The 19290-nt window shown below is 47.2% G+C and overlaps 1 protein-coding gene across 1 annotated transcript in view; it reads left to right on the forward strand.

Annotated features, from left to right (window-relative positions):
- Positions 1-19290, forward strand: part of nup188 (nucleoporin 188) — a gene marked incomplete at its 5' end in the record, with an annotated part of 32170 nt that overhangs the window by 10366 nt on the left and 2514 nt on the right. Inside the window, 20 exons of the mRNA XM_080528309.1 lie at positions 1-2; positions 2679-2799; positions 5047-5113; positions 5658-5783; positions 6095-6341; positions 7143-7349; positions 8526-8695; positions 10174-10243; positions 12033-12100; positions 12259-12454; positions 13419-13496; positions 13600-13685; positions 16669-16814; positions 16912-17090; positions 17232-17432; positions 17553-17645; positions 17756-17908; positions 18093-18230; positions 18658-18732; positions 18991-19224. The exon at positions 1-2 is cut by the window's left edge and continues 113 nt beyond it. Coding sequence (XP_080384435.1) covers positions 1-2; positions 2679-2799; positions 5047-5113; positions 5658-5783; positions 6095-6341; positions 7143-7349; positions 8526-8695; positions 10174-10243; positions 12033-12100; positions 12259-12454; positions 13419-13496; positions 13600-13685; positions 16669-16814; positions 16912-17090; positions 17232-17432; positions 17553-17645; positions 17756-17908; positions 18093-18230; positions 18658-18732; positions 18991-19224 — 2657 coding nt within the window. The remainder of the gene's footprint in view (positions 3-2678; positions 2800-5046; positions 5114-5657; positions 5784-6094; positions 6342-7142; positions 7350-8525; positions 8696-10173; positions 10244-12032; positions 12101-12258; positions 12455-13418; positions 13497-13599; positions 13686-16668; positions 16815-16911; positions 17091-17231; positions 17433-17552; positions 17646-17755; positions 17909-18092; positions 18231-18657; positions 18733-18990; positions 19225-19290) is intronic.

Genomic DNA, 19290 nt, shown 5'->3' on the forward strand with positions numbered 1-19290 from the left:
AGGTGAGCCGTCCTCACCACACAGTGCTCCACCACAGGAGGCTGTGGCAGGGTGGGCCTCGGACCCGCTCAACTCTTTGGTCAACGGGGGTGGGGGTGGGAGTCAGAGGGATTATCCATAATGCTAAATTGTACGGCGATTATCAAAATTGTACGGACCTACAGTAGATGCAGTGTGAATCCCAAGGATCGCATCTCTCTCAGGTAAAAATATTTCCAGTTTGTTAAGAAACTATGGCAGGACAAATTAGACTATGGGGGGACAAATTAGACTATGGAAGGACAAATTAGACTATGGCGGGACAAATTAGACTATGGGGGGACAAATTAGACTATGGAAGGACAAATTAGACTATGGCGGGACAAATTAGACTATGGGGGGACAAATTAGACTATGGAAGGACAAATTAGACTATGGGGGGACAAATTAGACTATGGAAGGACAAATTAGACTATGGAAGGACAAATTAGACTATGGCAGGACAAATTAGACTATTGAGGGACAAATTAGACTACGGGGGGACAAATTAGACTATGGCAGGACAAATGAGACTATAGCAGAACAAATTAGCCTATGGAAGGACAAATTAGACTGGCAGGACAAATTAGACTATGGGGGGACAAATTAGACTATGGCAGGACAAATTAGACTATGGAGGGACAAATTAGACTGGAAGGACAAATTAGACTATGGCAGGACAAATTAGACTATGGAGGGACAAATTAGACTATGGAGGGACAAATTAGACTGGCAGGACAAATTAGACTATGGGGGGACAAATTAGACTATGGCAGGACAAATTAGACTATGGAGGGACAAATTAGACTGGAAGGACAAATTAGACTATGGAAGGACCAATTAGACTATGGAAGGACCAATTAGACTATGGAAGGACAAATTAGACTATAGCAGGACAAATTAGACTATGGCAGGACAAATTAGACTATGGCGGGACAAAATAGACTGGAAGGACAAATTAGACTATGGCAGGACAAATTAGACTATGGAGGGACAAATTAGACTATGGCAGGACAAATTAGACTATGGCGGGACAAAATAGACTGGAAGGACAAGTTAGACTATGGCAGGACAAATTAGACTATGGCAGGACAAATTAGACTATGGAGGGACAAATTAGACTATGGCGGGACAAATTAGACTATGGCAGGACAAATTAGACTATGGCAGGACAAATTAGACTATGGAGGGACAAATTAGACTATGGCAGGACAAATTAGACTATAGCAGAACAAATTAGACTATGGAGGGACAATTTAGACTATAGCAAGACAAACTAGACTATGAAGGGACAAATTAGACTATGGAGGGACAATTTAGACTAGCAAGACAAATTAGACTATGAAGGAACTAGGGGTGCAACGGTTCTCGGTTTTATAACGGACGGTACGGTTCACCTTCCACGGTTCAATACACTAGTGAACCCTGGAGGTTCAATACACTAGTGAACCCTGGAGGTTCAATACACTAGTGAACCCTGGAGGTTTGTGCGTTGTGGGGTCATTAATTCTGGTTTTGGCATTGAATACAGCGATGAGGGAGTGAAAACAGTGAACGGAAACGTGTGCCGCAGAAATGCTTCATGTGTGTCGTATCAGCGCATAATATGCGCAGAATGCATATATGGGCTACAGCTGGTACAGCTCTCTCATAGCTAAAGTGCATTTTTACTTTCATTTCTATCTTTCCTATACCAGTCGTCAAGCCTAAGAGGCACATTTATGACTGCAGTTGGTGAAACCGCAAACCACTCGCATACATGAAACCGCTATAAATAGCTCTCTCTTAATATGTATACTTTGTGGAATGGATTCATTGTTATTGTTTAACAATAACAGGCTATCGTTAATCGACTATCGGTTTACATGGCTTGTAAATATACTTTAGTTTTAGGACGTGTTCAAAAGCAAGGACTGTGTGATCATCTAATTATGTATTTTTAGCATGTTGATGTTCTATCAGCATGTTGTGATGTTATTAAAATACAGTTAAGACCTTCATAGCGCTGTGCTTTGTTAGCCGCTAGCTGTTAGAAACGTTTGCTTCCGGTTTCATTATACAGCCAGTTTAACCCAATATGTGCCTGAGGTCTAACAACATTCAAATGACTCCAACTTCGTCATCTTTTTTCGGATTTCAATGTATGATATGTATGTAATTTGAAAGCTTACAATCTATTATTTTTTGTTTATATATATTTATATGTGTTTATATTATACAATATACCAGTCATATTCTGGAATGTGTCTAAATGTTAAAGTTCCATAAGTATAAGCAAAATAAAGTAAAGTACCAGTTTGTAAAGTTTGTCTCCTTACGCACAAAAACACGTACCGAAACCGAACCGAAACCGTGACCCAAAAACCGAGGTTCATACTGAACCGTGGACCAACTGAACCGTTGCACCCCTAGAAGGAACAAATTAGACTATCGAAGGACAAATTAGACTATAGCAAGACAAATTAGACTGGAGAGACAATTTAGACTATAGCAAGACAAATGTCTAGGGCCGTCACAGTCTAGGTAATTAATGGGAAACACTGGCCACACGTTTCATACAGTTGTACTCAATGATGACGCTCTACTGGAACTATCTGACCTCTGAAGTGATGTTGATGGGTGTGTGCGTGTGCGTGTGCGTGTGCGTGTGTGTCTTCCAGGGCCAGCTGGGCAGCACTCAGAACAAAGGGCTGATCCCCTGTGTGCTGCTGGTGCTGAAGGAGATGCTGCCTACCTACCACAAGTGGCGCTACAACACCTACGGAGTCAGGGAGAGGATAGGTGAGGGGGGGGGGGCAAAGTTTAGACACACCTTCTCATTCAATGCGTTGCCTTTATTTTCATGACTATTTACATTGTAGATTCTCACTGAAGGCATCAAAACTATGAATGAACACATGTGGAATTATGTACTTAACAAAAAAGTGTGAAATAACTGAAAACATGTCTGATATTCTAGTTTCTTCAAAGTAGCCACCCTTTGCTCTGATTACTGCTTTGCACACTCTTGGCATTCTCTTGATGAGCTTCAAGAGGTAGTCACCTGAAATGGTTTTCCAACAGTCTTGAAGGAGTTCCCAGAGATGCTTAGCACTTGTTGGCCCTTTTGCCTTCACTCTGCGGTCCAGCTCATCCCAAACCATCTCTTCAGGTCCGGTGACTGTGGAGGCCAGGTCATCTGGCGCAGCACTCCATCACTCTCCTTCTTGGTCAAATAGCCCTTACACAGCCTGGATGTGTGTTTGGGGTCATTGTCCTGTTGGAAAATAAATGATGGTCCAACTAAACGCAAACCGGATGGGATGGCATGTCGCTGCAGGATGCTGTGGTAGCCATGCTGGTTCAGTATGCCTTTTGCATAATTTTGAATAAATCCCCAACAGTGTCACCAGCAAAGCACCATCACACCTCCTCCTCCATGCTTCATGGTGGGAACCAGGCATGTAGAATCCATCCGTTCACTTTTTCTGCGTCGCACAAAGACACGGCGGTTGGAACCAAAGATCTCAAATTTGGACTCATCAGACCAAAGCACAGATTTCCACTGTCTGGTCTAATGTCCATTCCTTGTGTTTCTTGGCCCAAACAAATCTCTTCTGCTTGTTGCCTCTCCTTAGCAGTGGTTTCCTAGCAGCTATTTGACCATGAAGGCCTGATTCGTGCAGTCTCCTCTTAACAGTTGTTCTAGAGATGTGTCTGCTGCTAGAACTCTGTTAGGGCTTACACACCGGCAGTTCCGAACGCCGGTTCGCGTTCGCGTGCCGAAACCTCCGAACGTTGGCGCTGTCTGGCGAATGATACACTGGTATGAACGCGGGCTCGTTCGCCAGACAGCGCCAACGTTCAGAGGTTTCGGCACGCGAACGCGAACCGGCGTTCGGAACTGCCAGTGTGAAAGCCCTATGAGTGGCATTCATCTGGTCTCTAATCTGAGCTGCTGTTAACATGCGATTTCTGAGGCTGGTGACTCGGATGAACTTATCCTCAGCAGCAGAGGTGACTCTTGGTCTTCCTTTCCTTGGGCGGTCCTCATGTGAGACAGTTTCGTTGTAGCGCTTGATGTTTTTTGCGACTGCACTTGGGGACACATTCAAAGTTTTTGCAATTTTCCGGACTGACTGACCTTAATTTCTTAAAGTAATGATGGCCACTCGTTTCTCTTTACTTAGCTGATTGGTTCTTGCCATAATATGAATTCTAACAGTTGTCCAATAGGGCTGTCGGCTGTGTATCAACCTGACTTCTGCACAACACAACTGATGGTCCCAACCCATTAATAAGGCAAGAAATTCCACTAATGAACCCTGACAAGGCACACCTGTGAAGTGAAAACCATTTCAGGGGACTACTTCATGAAGCTCATTGAGAGAACACCAAGGGTTTGCAGCGCTATCAAAAAAGCAAAGGGTGGCTACTTTGAGGAATCTAAAATATAAGACATATTTAGAGTTATTTCACACTTTTTTGTTAATTACATAATTCCATATGTGTTCATTCATAGTTTAGATGCCTTCAGTGAGAATCTACAATGTAAATAGTCATGAAAATAAAGGAAACGCATTGAATGAGAAGGTGTGTCCAAACTTTTGGCCTGTACTGTATTACGGTACATGTGGGAAATCGGTACATGTGGGAAAACTAGGGTTAGGATTAGGTGCTATGTCGACTTGGTCCATGCTGGCATGTCTAACCCTAACCCTAACCGTAGCACCCTAGCACCTAACCCTAACCCTAGTTTTCCCACATGTACCGATTTCCCACATGTACCGTAACATATATATATATATATATATATATATATATACTTCCAGTTTTAACATGAACAGACAGGTCATCACAGGCATCAAAGTCTTACTTAGGTCCTCAGCAATTAGCTTTGCGTTCCAGGTTACTTTGTTCATACTTTGTCCGTTAGTCCTAGGGATGACTTTCAGGGTTCCCGCGGGGTCTTAAAAAGTCTTCCATTTGACTTTGAAGCCTGCAGGAACCCAGTACTTTACTAAGGTGTTTTGCTTCCTGTGGTGGTAGGGTGTCTGATCCTGGAGCTGGTCCATGCCATCCTCAACCTGAGCCCAGAGGGAGAGGCCCCGGCCAGGTACACACACACACACACATACACACACACACACACACACACACACACACACATATACACACACACACACACACACACACAACAACAACAATCTTCCTCTTCACCATGGCTACTGTCATGTGAAACACAACTGTGCAGGGTTCGAAGGTCCGACATTAACGATTGCCCGGGGCAAGTAAAAAATTGCCAGGTTTGTTTGCGAGACAGCGACGACGCTGCTGGATCCTGGATCTGTGTATCGGTGTGCAGGAAGAACAACGGACGGCGCAGGCGCCAGACCAGACTAGATGATCGTGGAGTGAAGATATTATTAAAGCGTACGCGACGCGTGATCGACAGGCGCGTACGCTTGAATAACATCTTCACTCCACGATCATCTAGTCTGGTCTGGCGCCTGCGCCGTCCGGCAAGCGGGCAAGTGTTAATGTCGAACCCTGACTGTTAGCAAACAAATAGGCAGGATCTTCATTATTATTATTATTATTGTTGCAGTTTTTAATATTCTTCTCATGTCGTTCTCCCCTCCCTCCTCCCTGCCTGGCAGCACGCCCACCCTCCAGTCTCTGTGTATCTACAGCCTGGCCAACACAGAGGCCGGGCAGGCCGTGGTCAACATCATGGGGGTCGGAGTGGACACCATAGACCTGGTCCTGGCCGCCCAGCCCAGCAGGTGACACACACACACACACACACACACACACACACACACACACACACACACCATAGACCTGGTCCTGTCCGCCCAGCCCAGCAGGTGACACACACACACACACACACACACACACACACACTCACACACACACACACACACACACACACACACACACACCATAGACCTGGTCCTAGCTGCCCAGCCCAGCAGGTGACCCACACACACACACACACACCATAGACCTGGTCCTGGCCGCGCAGCCTAGCAGGTGACACACACACACACACACACACACGCACAGTCGACGTCACCTCTCTGTCCCCCTCTAGTGGCAACTCTGAGGGCCCGGGCCAGGTGCTGATCCAGACGGTGAAGCTGGCCTTCTCCGTCACCAACAACGTGATCCGCCTGAAGCCCCCCTCGGACGCCGTGTCCCCCCTGGAGCAGGCCCTGACGCAGCACGGCGGCGGTCACCACGGCAACAACCTGATCGCCGTCCTGGCCAAGTACATCTACCACAAACACGACCCAGCCCTGCCGCGCCTGGCCGTCCAGCTGCTGAAGAGGCTGGCCACGGTAAGACTGTCACCACGGCAACGCCTCACACCCTCCTGTTCCTTCAGCAGGTTTCCAACGCTCTGAGTCACTCACAGTACAGTTGTTTTTTGGGGGTAGAAAGCTGAAACCGTGTTAAAGTAGCTTTGCTGATGGCCCTGTCTGTGTGACAGTGTGTGTTTGTCTCTGAGGGTGGTAGGTGTGTGTGACAGCGTGTGTGTGTGTGTGTGTTGGCGTGTGTGTCTGTGTCTGAGGGTAGTTGGTGTGTCTGAGGGTAGTTGGTGTGTGTGAGGGTAGTTGGTGTGTGTGAGGGTAGTTGGTGTGTGTGAGGGTAGTTGGTGTGTGTGAGGGTAGTTGGTGTGTGTGAGGGTAGTTGGTGTGTGTGAGGGTAGTTGGTGTGTGTGAGGGTAGTTGGTGTGTGTGAGGGTAGTTGGTGTGTCTGAGGGTAGTTGGTGTGTCTGAGGGTAGTTGGTGTGTGTGAGGGTAGGTGGTGTGTGTGAGGGTAGTTGGTGTGTGTGAGGGTAGTTGGTGTGTGTGAGGGTAGTTGGTGTGTGTGAGGGTAGGTGGTGTGTGTGAGGGTAGTTGGTGTGTGTGAGGGTAGTTGGTGTGTGTGAGGGTAGTTGGTGTGTGTGAGGGTAGTTGGTGTGTGTGAGGGTAGTTGGTGTGTGTGAGGGTAGTTGGTGTGTGTGAGGGTAGTTGGTGTGTGTGAGGGTAGTTGGTGTGTCTGAGGGTAGTTGGTGTGTCTGAGGGTAGTTGGTGTGTCTGAGGGTAGGTGGTCGTGCTGTCAGTGGTGGTGATGTACTTCCCCCTCCTGTCATCCAGGTGGCGCCCATGTCTGTGTACGCCTGCCTGGGCAGCGACGCCACGGCCATCAGAGACGCCTTCCTGACGCGGCTGCAGAGCAGGACGGAGGACATGAGGATCAAGGTCATGATCCTGGAGTTCCTCACTGTCGCTGTGGAAACCCAGCCAGGGCTCATAGAGCTGTTCCTCAACCTGGAAGTGAAGGACGGGAGCGAGGGTTCAAAGGTGTGTGTGTGTGGGGGGGGGTGCGTGGGTGTGGTTGTGTGGGTGGGTGTGGGCGGGTGAGATGATGTAATCGAGATGATGTAATCGAACCAAAAATTATTTAAATTGTTATTAGCGGGTATTTAACAAAAGATTAACACAGATGCCAATTCCTACTAAGGAAAAAGTTAAGATGCCCTAATAGCTGGTAGTGTCTCCTTTTGGCTGAAATAACCTCTCTATTAGTCTCTGACATCAACCGGGAGAACGTTTTTCCCACTCCTCCATGCAGAATTCCTTCAGCTGTGTCATGTTTGACCCCACAGCATCTCAATAGAATTAAAACCCGGCTTGGACCATTCCGGGCCCTTCCAGAACTCTCCATTTCTTTCTTTTGAACCATTCCTTGGTGGCTTTACGATTTTGGGTCATTGTCATGTTGCATGGTCCACATCCGCTTCAGCTTCTATTTCTGGACAGATGGTCTCACATTTTCCTCAAGTACAATGAAGAATTCATAGTGGATTCTATGATGGTTTGATTCTAATTTAGGCATTTTAAATAGCAATAAATGTAAGGGTGTCCTAACTTTTTGCTCACTAGGAATTACATTTTACAAATCATTTTTAAAATATTTCTTTTTCAGTTTTATTTGTTTAATTATAGGGCTGCACCTAATCATTAAAAAATGTTTAATCTATCGACAAATGTATTGATTATTCTACGATTATGTTTTTATTACTCGATTAATATAACAGTTAATCGACCCAAAATCTAAAAAACTTCTCATTAATATTTCAATATTTTATTAAATCATCTTCTCAACAAACAAATGTAACAATAAACAAAGTATGCATTTTCACTGCAGGGAATTATTCCGCAACAAAAAATTGCCCAGTCTTAACTGGTAAACTCTGTTTTACAGTCCAAAATAAAATCTCTCCAAAATAAAAATAGAGTCAAAAGTGATAGCGCTACGGGATGCTTTCAGTTAACGTGTGTGTGCATAGCAGTTGTACTGCTGTGATAAGCCATTTCCAATTTGCAGACCTTACAGAGCACCACATTATTAGTTTCTGTATACTACCTCCATCTCATCATCATCAATATATGTATATTACCTTTGTGTGTGTGTGTCTGTCTGTGTCTGTGTCTGTGTGTGTGTGTCTGTGTGTGTGTGTGTGTGTGTGTGTGTAGGAGTTCCTGCTCGGGGAGTGGAGCTGTCTCCAGGTGGTGCTGGACCTGATAGACTCCAGGCAGCAGGGTCAGTACTGGTGCCCCCCCCTGCTGCACCGCGCGGCCCTGGCCTTCCTCCACGCCCTGTGGCAGGACCGCAGAGAGAGCGCCATCTCTGTCCTCCGCACCAAGTGAGTGATCTGACCCCACACCACGCTGGCCCAACTACTACTTCTTTTACTATTACTGCTGATTGTATCTTGTCTTAGTTGTCATTTATGCCTTGTACTATTGTCACTTTTTAAATCTTGAGTTATGTTGCCTTTTGCGTACAAATTTTACTCTCTTACACTTGTGTAATGTGACGTAACAATTAGGGGTGCAACGGTTCAGTTGGCCCACGGTTCGGTATGGGCCTCGGTTTTTGGGTCACGGTTTCGGTTCAGTTTTGTTACGTTTAGTTACGTTTAGTTACGTTTGTTAGTTTTTTGTGGAGGAGAAAAAATGCTACTTCATTTTGCTTATACTTATTAGGGCTGTCCCAAACGACTATTTTTCTAACGATTAATCTAGCGATTATTTTTTGGGGTTAGTCGATTACTCTAACGACTAATTTAACGATTAGTCTAACGATTATTTTTTTGCTGTTCGATTAATGTATCACTTAATTTCCCCCAAAATAATGGCTGTATTGTCTCTCTCTGTTTAACAGTGTCTTTATAAAGCACTCTGGGTAATAGCTGGCCATCAGGGTTTTTCCTGGCTCAAAATGAGGCGGAGGTGGTACCAGTGGTGTTTGACATCGGGGGGACCCATGAAGCAGGGCTGTCTGGGGGTCCTTAAACATCAAACACTTAATTTCTTGCATTCTGGTGAATTGATATGCACCAATTTGTGCCCTTTCTGCATCAATTTATGGTGGAAATGTCATTATTTATGTAAAGGAAAACACAATATTCAGGCACCAGATGACCATTCAAAATATAATGTAATATAATGCAATATAAGGCTCTCGGCATTCTGTACTTTCAAATATGTATTCTCCTTGAGCAGTCAACATCAACTATCAGCTATTTCGCTAGCAAAAACGAAAGCTAACTTATTTGCGAAACAGCGCCCCCGCCACCACGTCGGCGCAGAGCCGCAATTGCAGTTTTACAGAAATCCACCAAGTTCAACGCTTGTAGAAAATACGACCGTCAGTTTGTCGAGAGCTGGAGGCGGTTAGAAATATGACGGAGGCGGCCGCCTCATAATTCTCTATGCAGGAAAAACCAGAAGACAAGACATACAAACTGTGGTGAGCTACATTGCTTGTGTTACATTAGCTAGTAGCCTCCTCCATGTTTCCACTGGTCGCAGCCATGTTGTTTATTTGCGACGCACCGACGCACATTACGCAAGTCGACGTATTGACGTAGTCGATTACGTCGACGCGTCGTCCCAGCCCTAATACTTATGTAACTTTAACATTCAGACACATTCCAGAATATGACTAAAATATTACAGAATATGACCGACAATTCACTAGTGCGTATTGAACCGTGGATGGCGTACAGTTCAATATAAAACCGAGAACCGTTGCACCCCTGGTAACAATAAAACTGTTATTCTGAAACATATTTATTTTTGAGAGCTTCAAGTTCAATGACTTTCTTTTGCTTTTCAGAGACAAGTTTTGGGAAAATTTGACAACTCCCCTGTTTGGAACTCTCCCGCCCCCTTCAGACACAGCAGAGGTATGGTAGATGTCAACTGATCTGAGATGATCTGATCTATATAAGTACTGAGATGATCTACTGATCTATATAAGTACTGAGATGATCTACTGATCTATATGAGTACTGAGATGATCTACTGATCTATATTAGTACTGAGATGATCTACTGATCTATATTAGTACTGAGATGATCTACTGATCTATATTAGTACTGAGATGATCTGATCTATATAAGTACTGAGATGATCTACTGATCTATATAAGTACTGAGATGATCTACTGATCTATATACAGTACTGAGATGATCTACTGATCTATATAAGTACTGAGATGATCTACTGATCTATATTAGTACTGAGATGATCTACTGATCTATATAAGTACTGAGATGATCTACTGATCTATATAAGTACTGAGATGATCTACTGATCTATATTAGTACTGAGATGATCGACCTCCACCAGCCTCCACAGGATGAGTCTTTGAAGGCACGTTAACTAGAGATGCTCCGATCAGGGTTTTTGGTGCCGATCACTGATCACCGATCACTGGAATCAGTGATCTGCCGATCCGATATCACCGATCACAGCGTCGAAAATGGCAATTGAAGCATTCTATTTATTGTGTAGCATTATTTATGTTTTTAATTATTCTTAACACCATTGACATTGTATATTAAGTATTCAAATGAAATTAGGAGATGAGAAAGTATCATGAATTGACAACCATCTGTTTTATTGAATTCACAACCACCTGTAGCTTACTTCAGGAAAAACAAATAAAATGTGAAAATAAAAATCATAATAAATAAAATGTACACTGTCTCATCAAATGTGCAACATTCCACTCGAATGAGAGGAACTAGGGGCTCTTAGAGAACTTGGAGCTTATACTGTAGCTTTCCTGAGGAACAATAAACATACCCAAACTAAACTGCAACATAAACAGGCTATAGCCAAATATAAAATACTGTTTCAAGTCAGTCAGTTTCAAGTCATATTTAGGAAGAGATAAGACAGCAAGTCAGCAATAATCAATAAAACAAAAAAACAAAACATTGCACCTAAGGAGATTTCAGACTCAAACCTTACTTCTGATTAAGCAGCATCACTGGCAGATTAGCCTTGAGAAATACAAGCATCTCAGCGTTTTTGGCACTCAGCCTGTTCCTCTTATCGTCCTGCTATGCTGAAAAGTCGCTCGCTATCTACACTTGTGCAAGGTGCACAGAGGAAGACTCGTGCTGCTTGTGCAAGAGCAGGAAAGCGGCCTTCGTTGGCCTTCCAAAAAGCAAGAGGCTGTCCATTACCGTCTGGGATAACTGTGCGGATTACATTACTTTCGCATTTATTTCCTTTCGTTTCTTGTTGTTGTTGCCGTATGGTTGCTGTCGTTTCAATGTCTCTGTAACAGTTAGCTGAGTGAGTGGCGTCGAACGTTCTTTCGACGACTCTTTCTCTCTGGCCTTAGCGCTCGCCAATTTATCAAACTCGTTAAATTCCTTGGTGTGACAAGCCTTCAAATGCCGTATGATATTCGTGGTATTGAAAGTCCTTGCGTGCGTTCCTCCGCGAGGTATTTCTTTTGAGCAGACATTACAAACTGCATATTTGTTGTCTCTTTCCGACACTGTGTAATATTGCCAGACTGGCGACGCCATTTCTCTATGTAAACTGATCGGCCGTGTTTGATCGGCCGTTTTGAGAACTCCGATCAAAACCGATCAAGGGCATATCGGCCGATATCGATCGGCGCCGATCAGATCGGAGCATCTCTAACGTTAACCCCTCTGTCTTCTCCTTCCCCAGCCTTGTGTTCTGGAGACCTGTGCCTTTGTCATGAAAATCATTGGCCTTGAGATCTACTATGTGGCCAGGTAACTGAGTCTATCTAGGTGTTATGAGGTGTATTGATGATGATGATGACAATAAACCTTCTTAGAAGACCAAAAGGAATCCAAGCCATCCTCTGCTGGTTATTTGAGTCATTGATGATCTTGTTTTTGTGTCCTTAAAAACCCTCCGATCTTCTCAGCGGCTCGCTGGAGCAGTCTCTGAAGGATGCGCTGCAGAAGTTCTCCACAGGGCGGCGCTACGAGTACTGGTCCCAGTACGTGAAGTCACTGGTGTGTCACGTGGCGGAAACGGAGGAAGAGGGGATCCGCTCGTTCTCCGAGACCCAGATGTTGATCTCTGCCTGGCGCATGCTCCTCATCCTCTCCACCAGTCACGTAGGTCCCCTCTACTCTACTGCCAACAAACATATTCACAGGGTTCCCACGGGTCCTTGAGATCCTTGAAAGTTTGTGAATTTGAGAAAAGAAAAGAAAGGTCTTAAAAGTTTTTGAAAATAGACATGGGTCATTGAAAGAGCTTGAATTCCCCTCTCTCTCTCTCTCTCTCTCTCTCTCTCTCTCTCTCTCTCTCTCTCTCTCTCTCTCTCGCTCTCTCTCAAAAAAAAAATATACTGTATATATTCAAAAGAAATGTACTTGCTGTGCTGTGGTAGAGAAGGCAAGAGACCATCTAGTGTTCACACATTCAAGTCTCTCTTTTTAATTGTAGTCTGTGAGCGGATAGTCCCTATTATATAAATTCTTATCTAGATCTGTCTCAAACTATGCCGTGTTGGGTCCTTGAATTTGAGTGAATTGAGTCTTAAAAGTCCTTAAAAGGTGCTTGAATTTGATGTATCAGAAGGTGTGGGAACCCTGCATTCAATATTTCATTTTGTCTTCAAAATGACAGGAAGAATCAACTAAACATCAGCTGATCAACGGTCTTCTGATCGATGACACACTCGCTAGTCAAACTAACACAGCTTGTTTTGTGAGCCTGCTAACAATGTAAAAGTAGTGTTCTAGTTAACTAGCAGTGGGGGAATTACTCACCCAATCCATTGCGTTGCAGCATTTTGGCTTGTGGTTCCGTGGTTCCGTGTTTCAAAATAAAAGTCTGAACATTTTGATTGGTTGCCGACATGCCGACCAAAAACACCAGAACGTGTCGCATACACGCCATTTAGCTGACGCTCTAATCCAAAGTGACTTAAGTTGCAGTGAGTGCAAACATTTTTCAGTACGTATGGTCCCAGCGGGAAACAGACCCACGACCTAATCGTTGTCAGCAGCATGCTCTCCCTGCTGTGTGAGTGGAGGTGAGGTGAGCCCCCGGCCTGACTGTGTGTGTCTCCAGTCAGGGGTGATGCAGTTGACAGAGGACTCCACAAGGCTGAAGCTGTTCATGGACGTTCTGGACGGGACCAAAGCCGCCGTGAGTCCAACACAGCTGGTCATCTGCTGTATTTCACTGCCATGGTTCTACTATCTATCACTCACTCCCCCCCCCCCCCCCCCCCCCCCCCCCTCTCTCTCAGCTGCTGGTGCCCATGTCAGAGCCCTGCCTCCGCCTGGGCTCCATGATGGCCACCCTGCTCCTCATCCTGCTCAAACAGTGGAGGAGGTACAGTGTGTGTGTGTGCTACTCGTATTAAGTATCGTATCTAAAAAAAAATCATCTCAAAGTTGGAACCTAAGTCGATGTGGTTGTCGGTACGTTGTAAAGATGTCCACTGTGTTTTTGAAAGCATATGAAGCTTAGCGAGGCAAAGACGGTGTCGGCTGCCTTCCACCTTAACAACAGGGAGGCTAAACGTGAGCTTAGAGTACACCTAGATGGAACTCCCCTGCCATGTTCCGCTGAGCCAATCTATCTAGGCGTGACATTGGACAGGACGCTCACGTTTCGCCGACACCTCGAATCACTGCGCAAGAAGTTAACAGCTCGTGTGGCGTTGATGAGGCGACTGGTTGGCTCGGGCTGGGGCGCCGGCGCAAGGACCTTGCGCACGGCAGCCCTAGCCCTCGTTTATTCAACTAGTGAATACTAGGGGTGTAACGGATCACGGATAATCCGTGATCCGTTCGGATCGCCCTCCACGGTTCGGAACGCATGTGTACCGCGGATCAATAGCAAAACAGTTTTTTTTTTTTTTTTTTTTTCCTAACACCAGGGGAGCCACCCCTCCTAAATTTCGTTGTTTGGTACCTGTACTGTAGCAATGACAATAAAGACCATTCATTCATTCAAATGTAACCGGTAGAAAAACAATCATGTGCGCTTTATTCTCACTCTCTGCATGCGTACTGAGTTGACAACAACATTCATTCACTCATCTCTGTCCCACTTATATCACGTCATATCACCCGCTAAGCAGCCTGGGTGATTGTGTAAACACACAAAAAAAGTACTCTGTTACGTACTCACTCCACGTGAAGCTGGGAATCCACAGCAACAAGTATCATGGCGAGTGCTAGCAACGTTGGCGAACTGGAAAGGCCTCCCTCGTCATTGAAATCACATGTATGGGAGCACTTTGGCTTCCCTGTTACTTATAATAATGATGGAAGGAGGGAGGTCGATAAGAAAGTTACGGTGTGTACCCTCACGTTGCCATGATGGCAAGACGCTACCTGGCTGTGCCGGCTACTTCAGTTCCTAGCGAGAGGGTGTTCTCCACAGCAGGAGACATAGTGACTGCAAATAGGTCTGCCCTCTCCCCAGACAATGTGGACATCCTCATCTTTTTGAAAATGAATATGAAGTTATAAGCTTGAGGCTGCTTTGCTTTATTTACTTTTTTTTCTTACCATGTTTAAAGGATTTCACTTTATTATTTAGGTAAAGTTAGGTTTCACTTGGCAACCAGATTGCAGCAGTGATGTTATATATATATATGTTGTTATATATAGATGTTATATATATCAGTTTTGACATCTTGAATGTTGTTTTTTTGTTTCACACATTAAAAGTGGTGTTTTTACAGAATTCAAGGAAAATGTTGTTTTTATAAAAATAAAAAAAAGTTTTGTGTTGATCCGAAAAATGATCCGATCCGTGACTCAAAATCCGTGACACGATCCGATCCGTGAGTTAGGTGATCCGTTACACCCCTAGTGAATACTGCGCCCCAGTATGGTGTTGCAGTGCCCACACCCGCCTCATCGACTCGCCTATAAACGAAGCCTTGCGCATTGTGACAGGATGCCTGCGTCCTACCCCCGTGGACAACCTGCCCATCCTAGCAGGCATCCAGCCCGCAGGCCTCCACCGCATGGGAGCCACAGCACGTCTTGCCTGCCGGGCCGTGGAGCTTAATAACCATCTGCTCCATGATAGGCTCACTATAACAGCGGAGCCCTCCCGGCGTCTCAAGTCGAGACACCCATTTGTGCCTGCCGCAGGATGGCAGGATGGGCGGATTATATGTGGCGCGCGGAGTGGGAGGCTAACACCTCCAAACTCCGCGACCACATCCCAGTCGCCGGCCCTGAGCCCCTCGGGATGGACTTGCCAAGGCTATCCTGGTGAGGCTCAGTTGTCTCCGGACTGGCGTCGGGCGTTTCCGCTCATCAATGCACAGATGGGGCTTGGCCCCAAATGCGTCGTGCGAGTGTGGCGCAGAGGACCAAACCGCAGACCATGTTATCCTGGATTGCCCGGTGTACCACCCACCCAACGGGATGCATGGTCTGTCGGTATTAGATGACGAGACGATGACGTGGCTTCTGGAGGGGTTCCAGAAATATAGCCCGGGTGAGCCCCTCAACCAGGTCTCGGGGTGGTAAAAGGGTAGCCCCTCGGCCCCGAGCCTGGTGGAGTGGAGAGGAAAACAACTACCCATACGCCGAAGCAGAAGACCCACACGCTGTCGCTAGACGAGAACAGTAGGCAAGGGAAGCAGAATAGCTTGTTAGCCTGGCTACATCCACATAGCCAGTCCTTTTTTTTGTACCATTCCGTTTGAAATGTTCGTACAATCTTCTGTCCTTTCCTTTGGGTTAATTGAGATAGGTCAGGTGTTGCCCTCCCATTTTCAATCACATTTAGTTTTTGCTCAAAACCGAAGGTTGAAAATCTTTTTAACTGTTGGATATCCATGATGCCGATCGCAAGTTAGCTGGGGAAATTTAGAACCGCGGCGCGAACAGCAGAGGATGCCGCTACGGCAAGCCAACCGCAAACTGTCAATCATGCTGTCAGAGGCAGCGTGGCACGGTGCCTCAACGTCCATCAATGAAGACAATGTGAGAACAGACTACGCATGCGCAAACCTACGAAACCGTTGGTCTATCACTTCGCATAGCACATAGAGGCACAAGCACAGTCTGCCTCAGCCTCTCGCCAGCAATCAGCTAGCTTTGGGAGCAAACTCTCCTGGTGCCAGGGCATGCATTATATTTTTAAAACAACACATTTTACATCATTTATTTTTATTTTAACAACATTTTAACACATTAAAGTTAAGAATAATGAGTAAAATAAATAAATAAATATATATTTCTGAGATAAAAAAAAATATACAAAAATCTTTTAAAAAGACTGATATTCTTACACTGCCTACCCTGCCTCACCTGACTGCACACCACTGCCCCTCTCCCTGCAGCGTGGTGGCCACGGCTCCTGACGTGCTGTGTCCCCTCTCTCTGATCCTGGAGAGCCTCCTGCAGGCTGACCAGCCCATGATGGAGAGGACCAAGGCCAAGGTGTTCTCTGCTCTCATCTCCGTGCTGCAGATCCAGGGCCTCAACGGTGAGACGCTGGCCGACGCGTGTGACAGGGAGTCCCTCCTTCTAGAACACGGTGTACGGTTTGGTTAACGGGTTTGTTTGGTTTTCTCATCGGTCAGGCGGGGAGATCTCCCAGCTGCCCCAGCTGCTGCTGTGCGTGTGCGAGACGGTGCAGGACGAGGCCCTGGCACTGATGGACAGCACCCGTCACGCGGGCCAGGCGGCCGACGTCCCCGAGGACAAGGACAGCATGGAGACAGACGTCCCCCGCAGTGTCCAGAGGGACCAGAGAGACGGGGTGAGGAGGGATGGAGGGAGGGAGGGAGGGGCTCTCTTAACCGCACATCTGCGCAAAGCAGCGGCAGGATCCGTCCTCTCCAGAACGTTGACGTTCAGCTGTGTGTTTGTGGTGTGTTTTCCCGCCCCCCTTCCCCAACAGGTGTGTGTGCTGGCGCTGCACCTGGCCAAGGAGCTGTGTCGGGCGGACGAGGACGGGGAGCACTGGGTGCTGGTGATGAGGAACGTCCCGGTGCTGCCCTCGGTCCTGAGCGCTCTGGAGCTGAGCCTGCGCTGCAAACAGAACCTGTACTTCACCGAGGCCACGCTGCACCTCCTCCTCACGCTGGCACGCACCCCGCAGGTACCGCAAGCACACTACTAATATATCCGGTATAATATTGAAATGTTGAGACGGTACTGTCATCCACCATGTCAGGATCAGTGAGGTTTGACCAATACAGTGACGTGTCTTGTCCACCAGGGGGCAGCAGCTGTGGCCGGGGCTGGAGTCATCCAGAGCATCTGCCTCCCTTTGCTCAGTGTGTATGAAGGGCCGTCCAACGGAGCCTCACAGGTAGGTGACCAACTAACGTTGATGTTTCAGTGGTGGTGTTAGTTTACCACCTGTAACACACAGCCCAGCCCAGTCCCAGTCAGAGACTCTGGATGATGTTTTCCTGGCAGGGCTTCTCCCGCAAGGCGCAGGACTCCCCCTGCTGGCCGGGGGTGTACCGCCTCTGCACCTCCCTCATGGAGAGCCTGCTCAAGACGCTGCGCTACAACTTCATCAACGAGGCGCTCGACTTTGTGGGAGTCCATCAAGAACGCATACTACAGGTGTGTGTGTGTGTGTGTGTGTGTGTGTGTGTGTGTGTGTGTGTGTGTGTGTGTGCGTGTGTCTTTGTGTGTATATTTTAATCCCCCAATGACAAATCTGTGTGCATGCGTCGGAATTCATGTCGGAATATGGAGGTGCGTGTGCGTGTCTAACTCACCATGGTCCTGCCCCCCCCCCCCCCAGTGTCTGAACGCGGTGCGTACGGTCCAGAGTCTGGTGTGTCTGGACGAGGCGGACCACACGGTGGGCTTCCTGCTGCAGCTGGCCAGCTTCTGTAAGGAGTGGCAGTTCCACCTGCCCAAGCTGCTCCGAGACGTCCAGGTGACCACACCCTGACCACACCCCTGACCACACCCCCCTGACCACACCCTGACCACACCCCTGACCTGACCACACACCTGACCTGACCACACACCTGACCTGACCTGACCACACACCTCTGACCTGACCACACCTCTGACCTGACCACACCTCTGACCTGACCTGACCACACCTCTGACCTGACCTGACCACACCTCTGACCTAACCACACACCTGACCTGACCACACCTCTGACCTGACCACACCTCTGACCTGACCTGACCACACCTGACCTGACCACACCCCTGACCAGCCAGAAGAACGCTCCTCATCCATTAATTGATTGATTGATGAATGAGTGATATGGGTAGACAAGGCCATGGTTGATGACGAGCTCTCCTGTTGTGTTTGACTGAGGAGGTTCTGCCCATGTCGTCCCTGTCTGCAGGTGAACCTGTGTTACCTGTGTCAGACGTGTACGTACCTGCTGCACAGCAAGAAGATGCTGCACCACTACCTCCAGGTGAGAGGAGCCTGCTTAACCAGCTGACTGGGAGGGGGGGGGGGTTAGGGTTAGAGGGTTAACCAGACATGGTGGTGTTGTCTAACCCTGACCCCTAAACCTGACCCTAACCTGACCCTGACCGCTAACCTGACTCTGACCCCTAAACATGACCCTAACCTGACCCTGACCCCTAAACATGACCCTAACCTGACCCTGACCCCTAAACATGACCCTAACCTGACCCTGACCCCTAAACATGGTAATGTTGTTCACCAGGCTAAGAATGGCGACGCCCCCCCCGGCCCTATGGCGCGAGTCCAGCGGGCCCCTCAGACCCCCTCTAAGGCGGGGCCGGGCGGGGGCGAGGCGGCGGCGGGTGGGGGGGAGAGGGAGGAGGCGGAGCAGAAGGCCCTACTGGCGGTGCAGTGCAGCCTCCTGAAGATCCTCAGCAAAACACTGGCCACCCTGCAACACTTCACACCCGACTGCTGCCAGATCCTGCTGGACCAGGTATACACCTACCTATAGACCTATACACCTACCTATAGACCTATAGACCTACCTATAGACCTACCT

The sequence above is a fragment of the Nansenia antarctica genome (assembly GCF_963989245.1).
Source record: "Nansenia antarctica genome assembly, chromosome: 4".
In the NCBI taxonomy this organism is placed as follows: Eukaryota; Metazoa; Chordata; class Actinopteri; order Argentiniformes; family Microstomatidae; genus Nansenia; species Nansenia antarctica.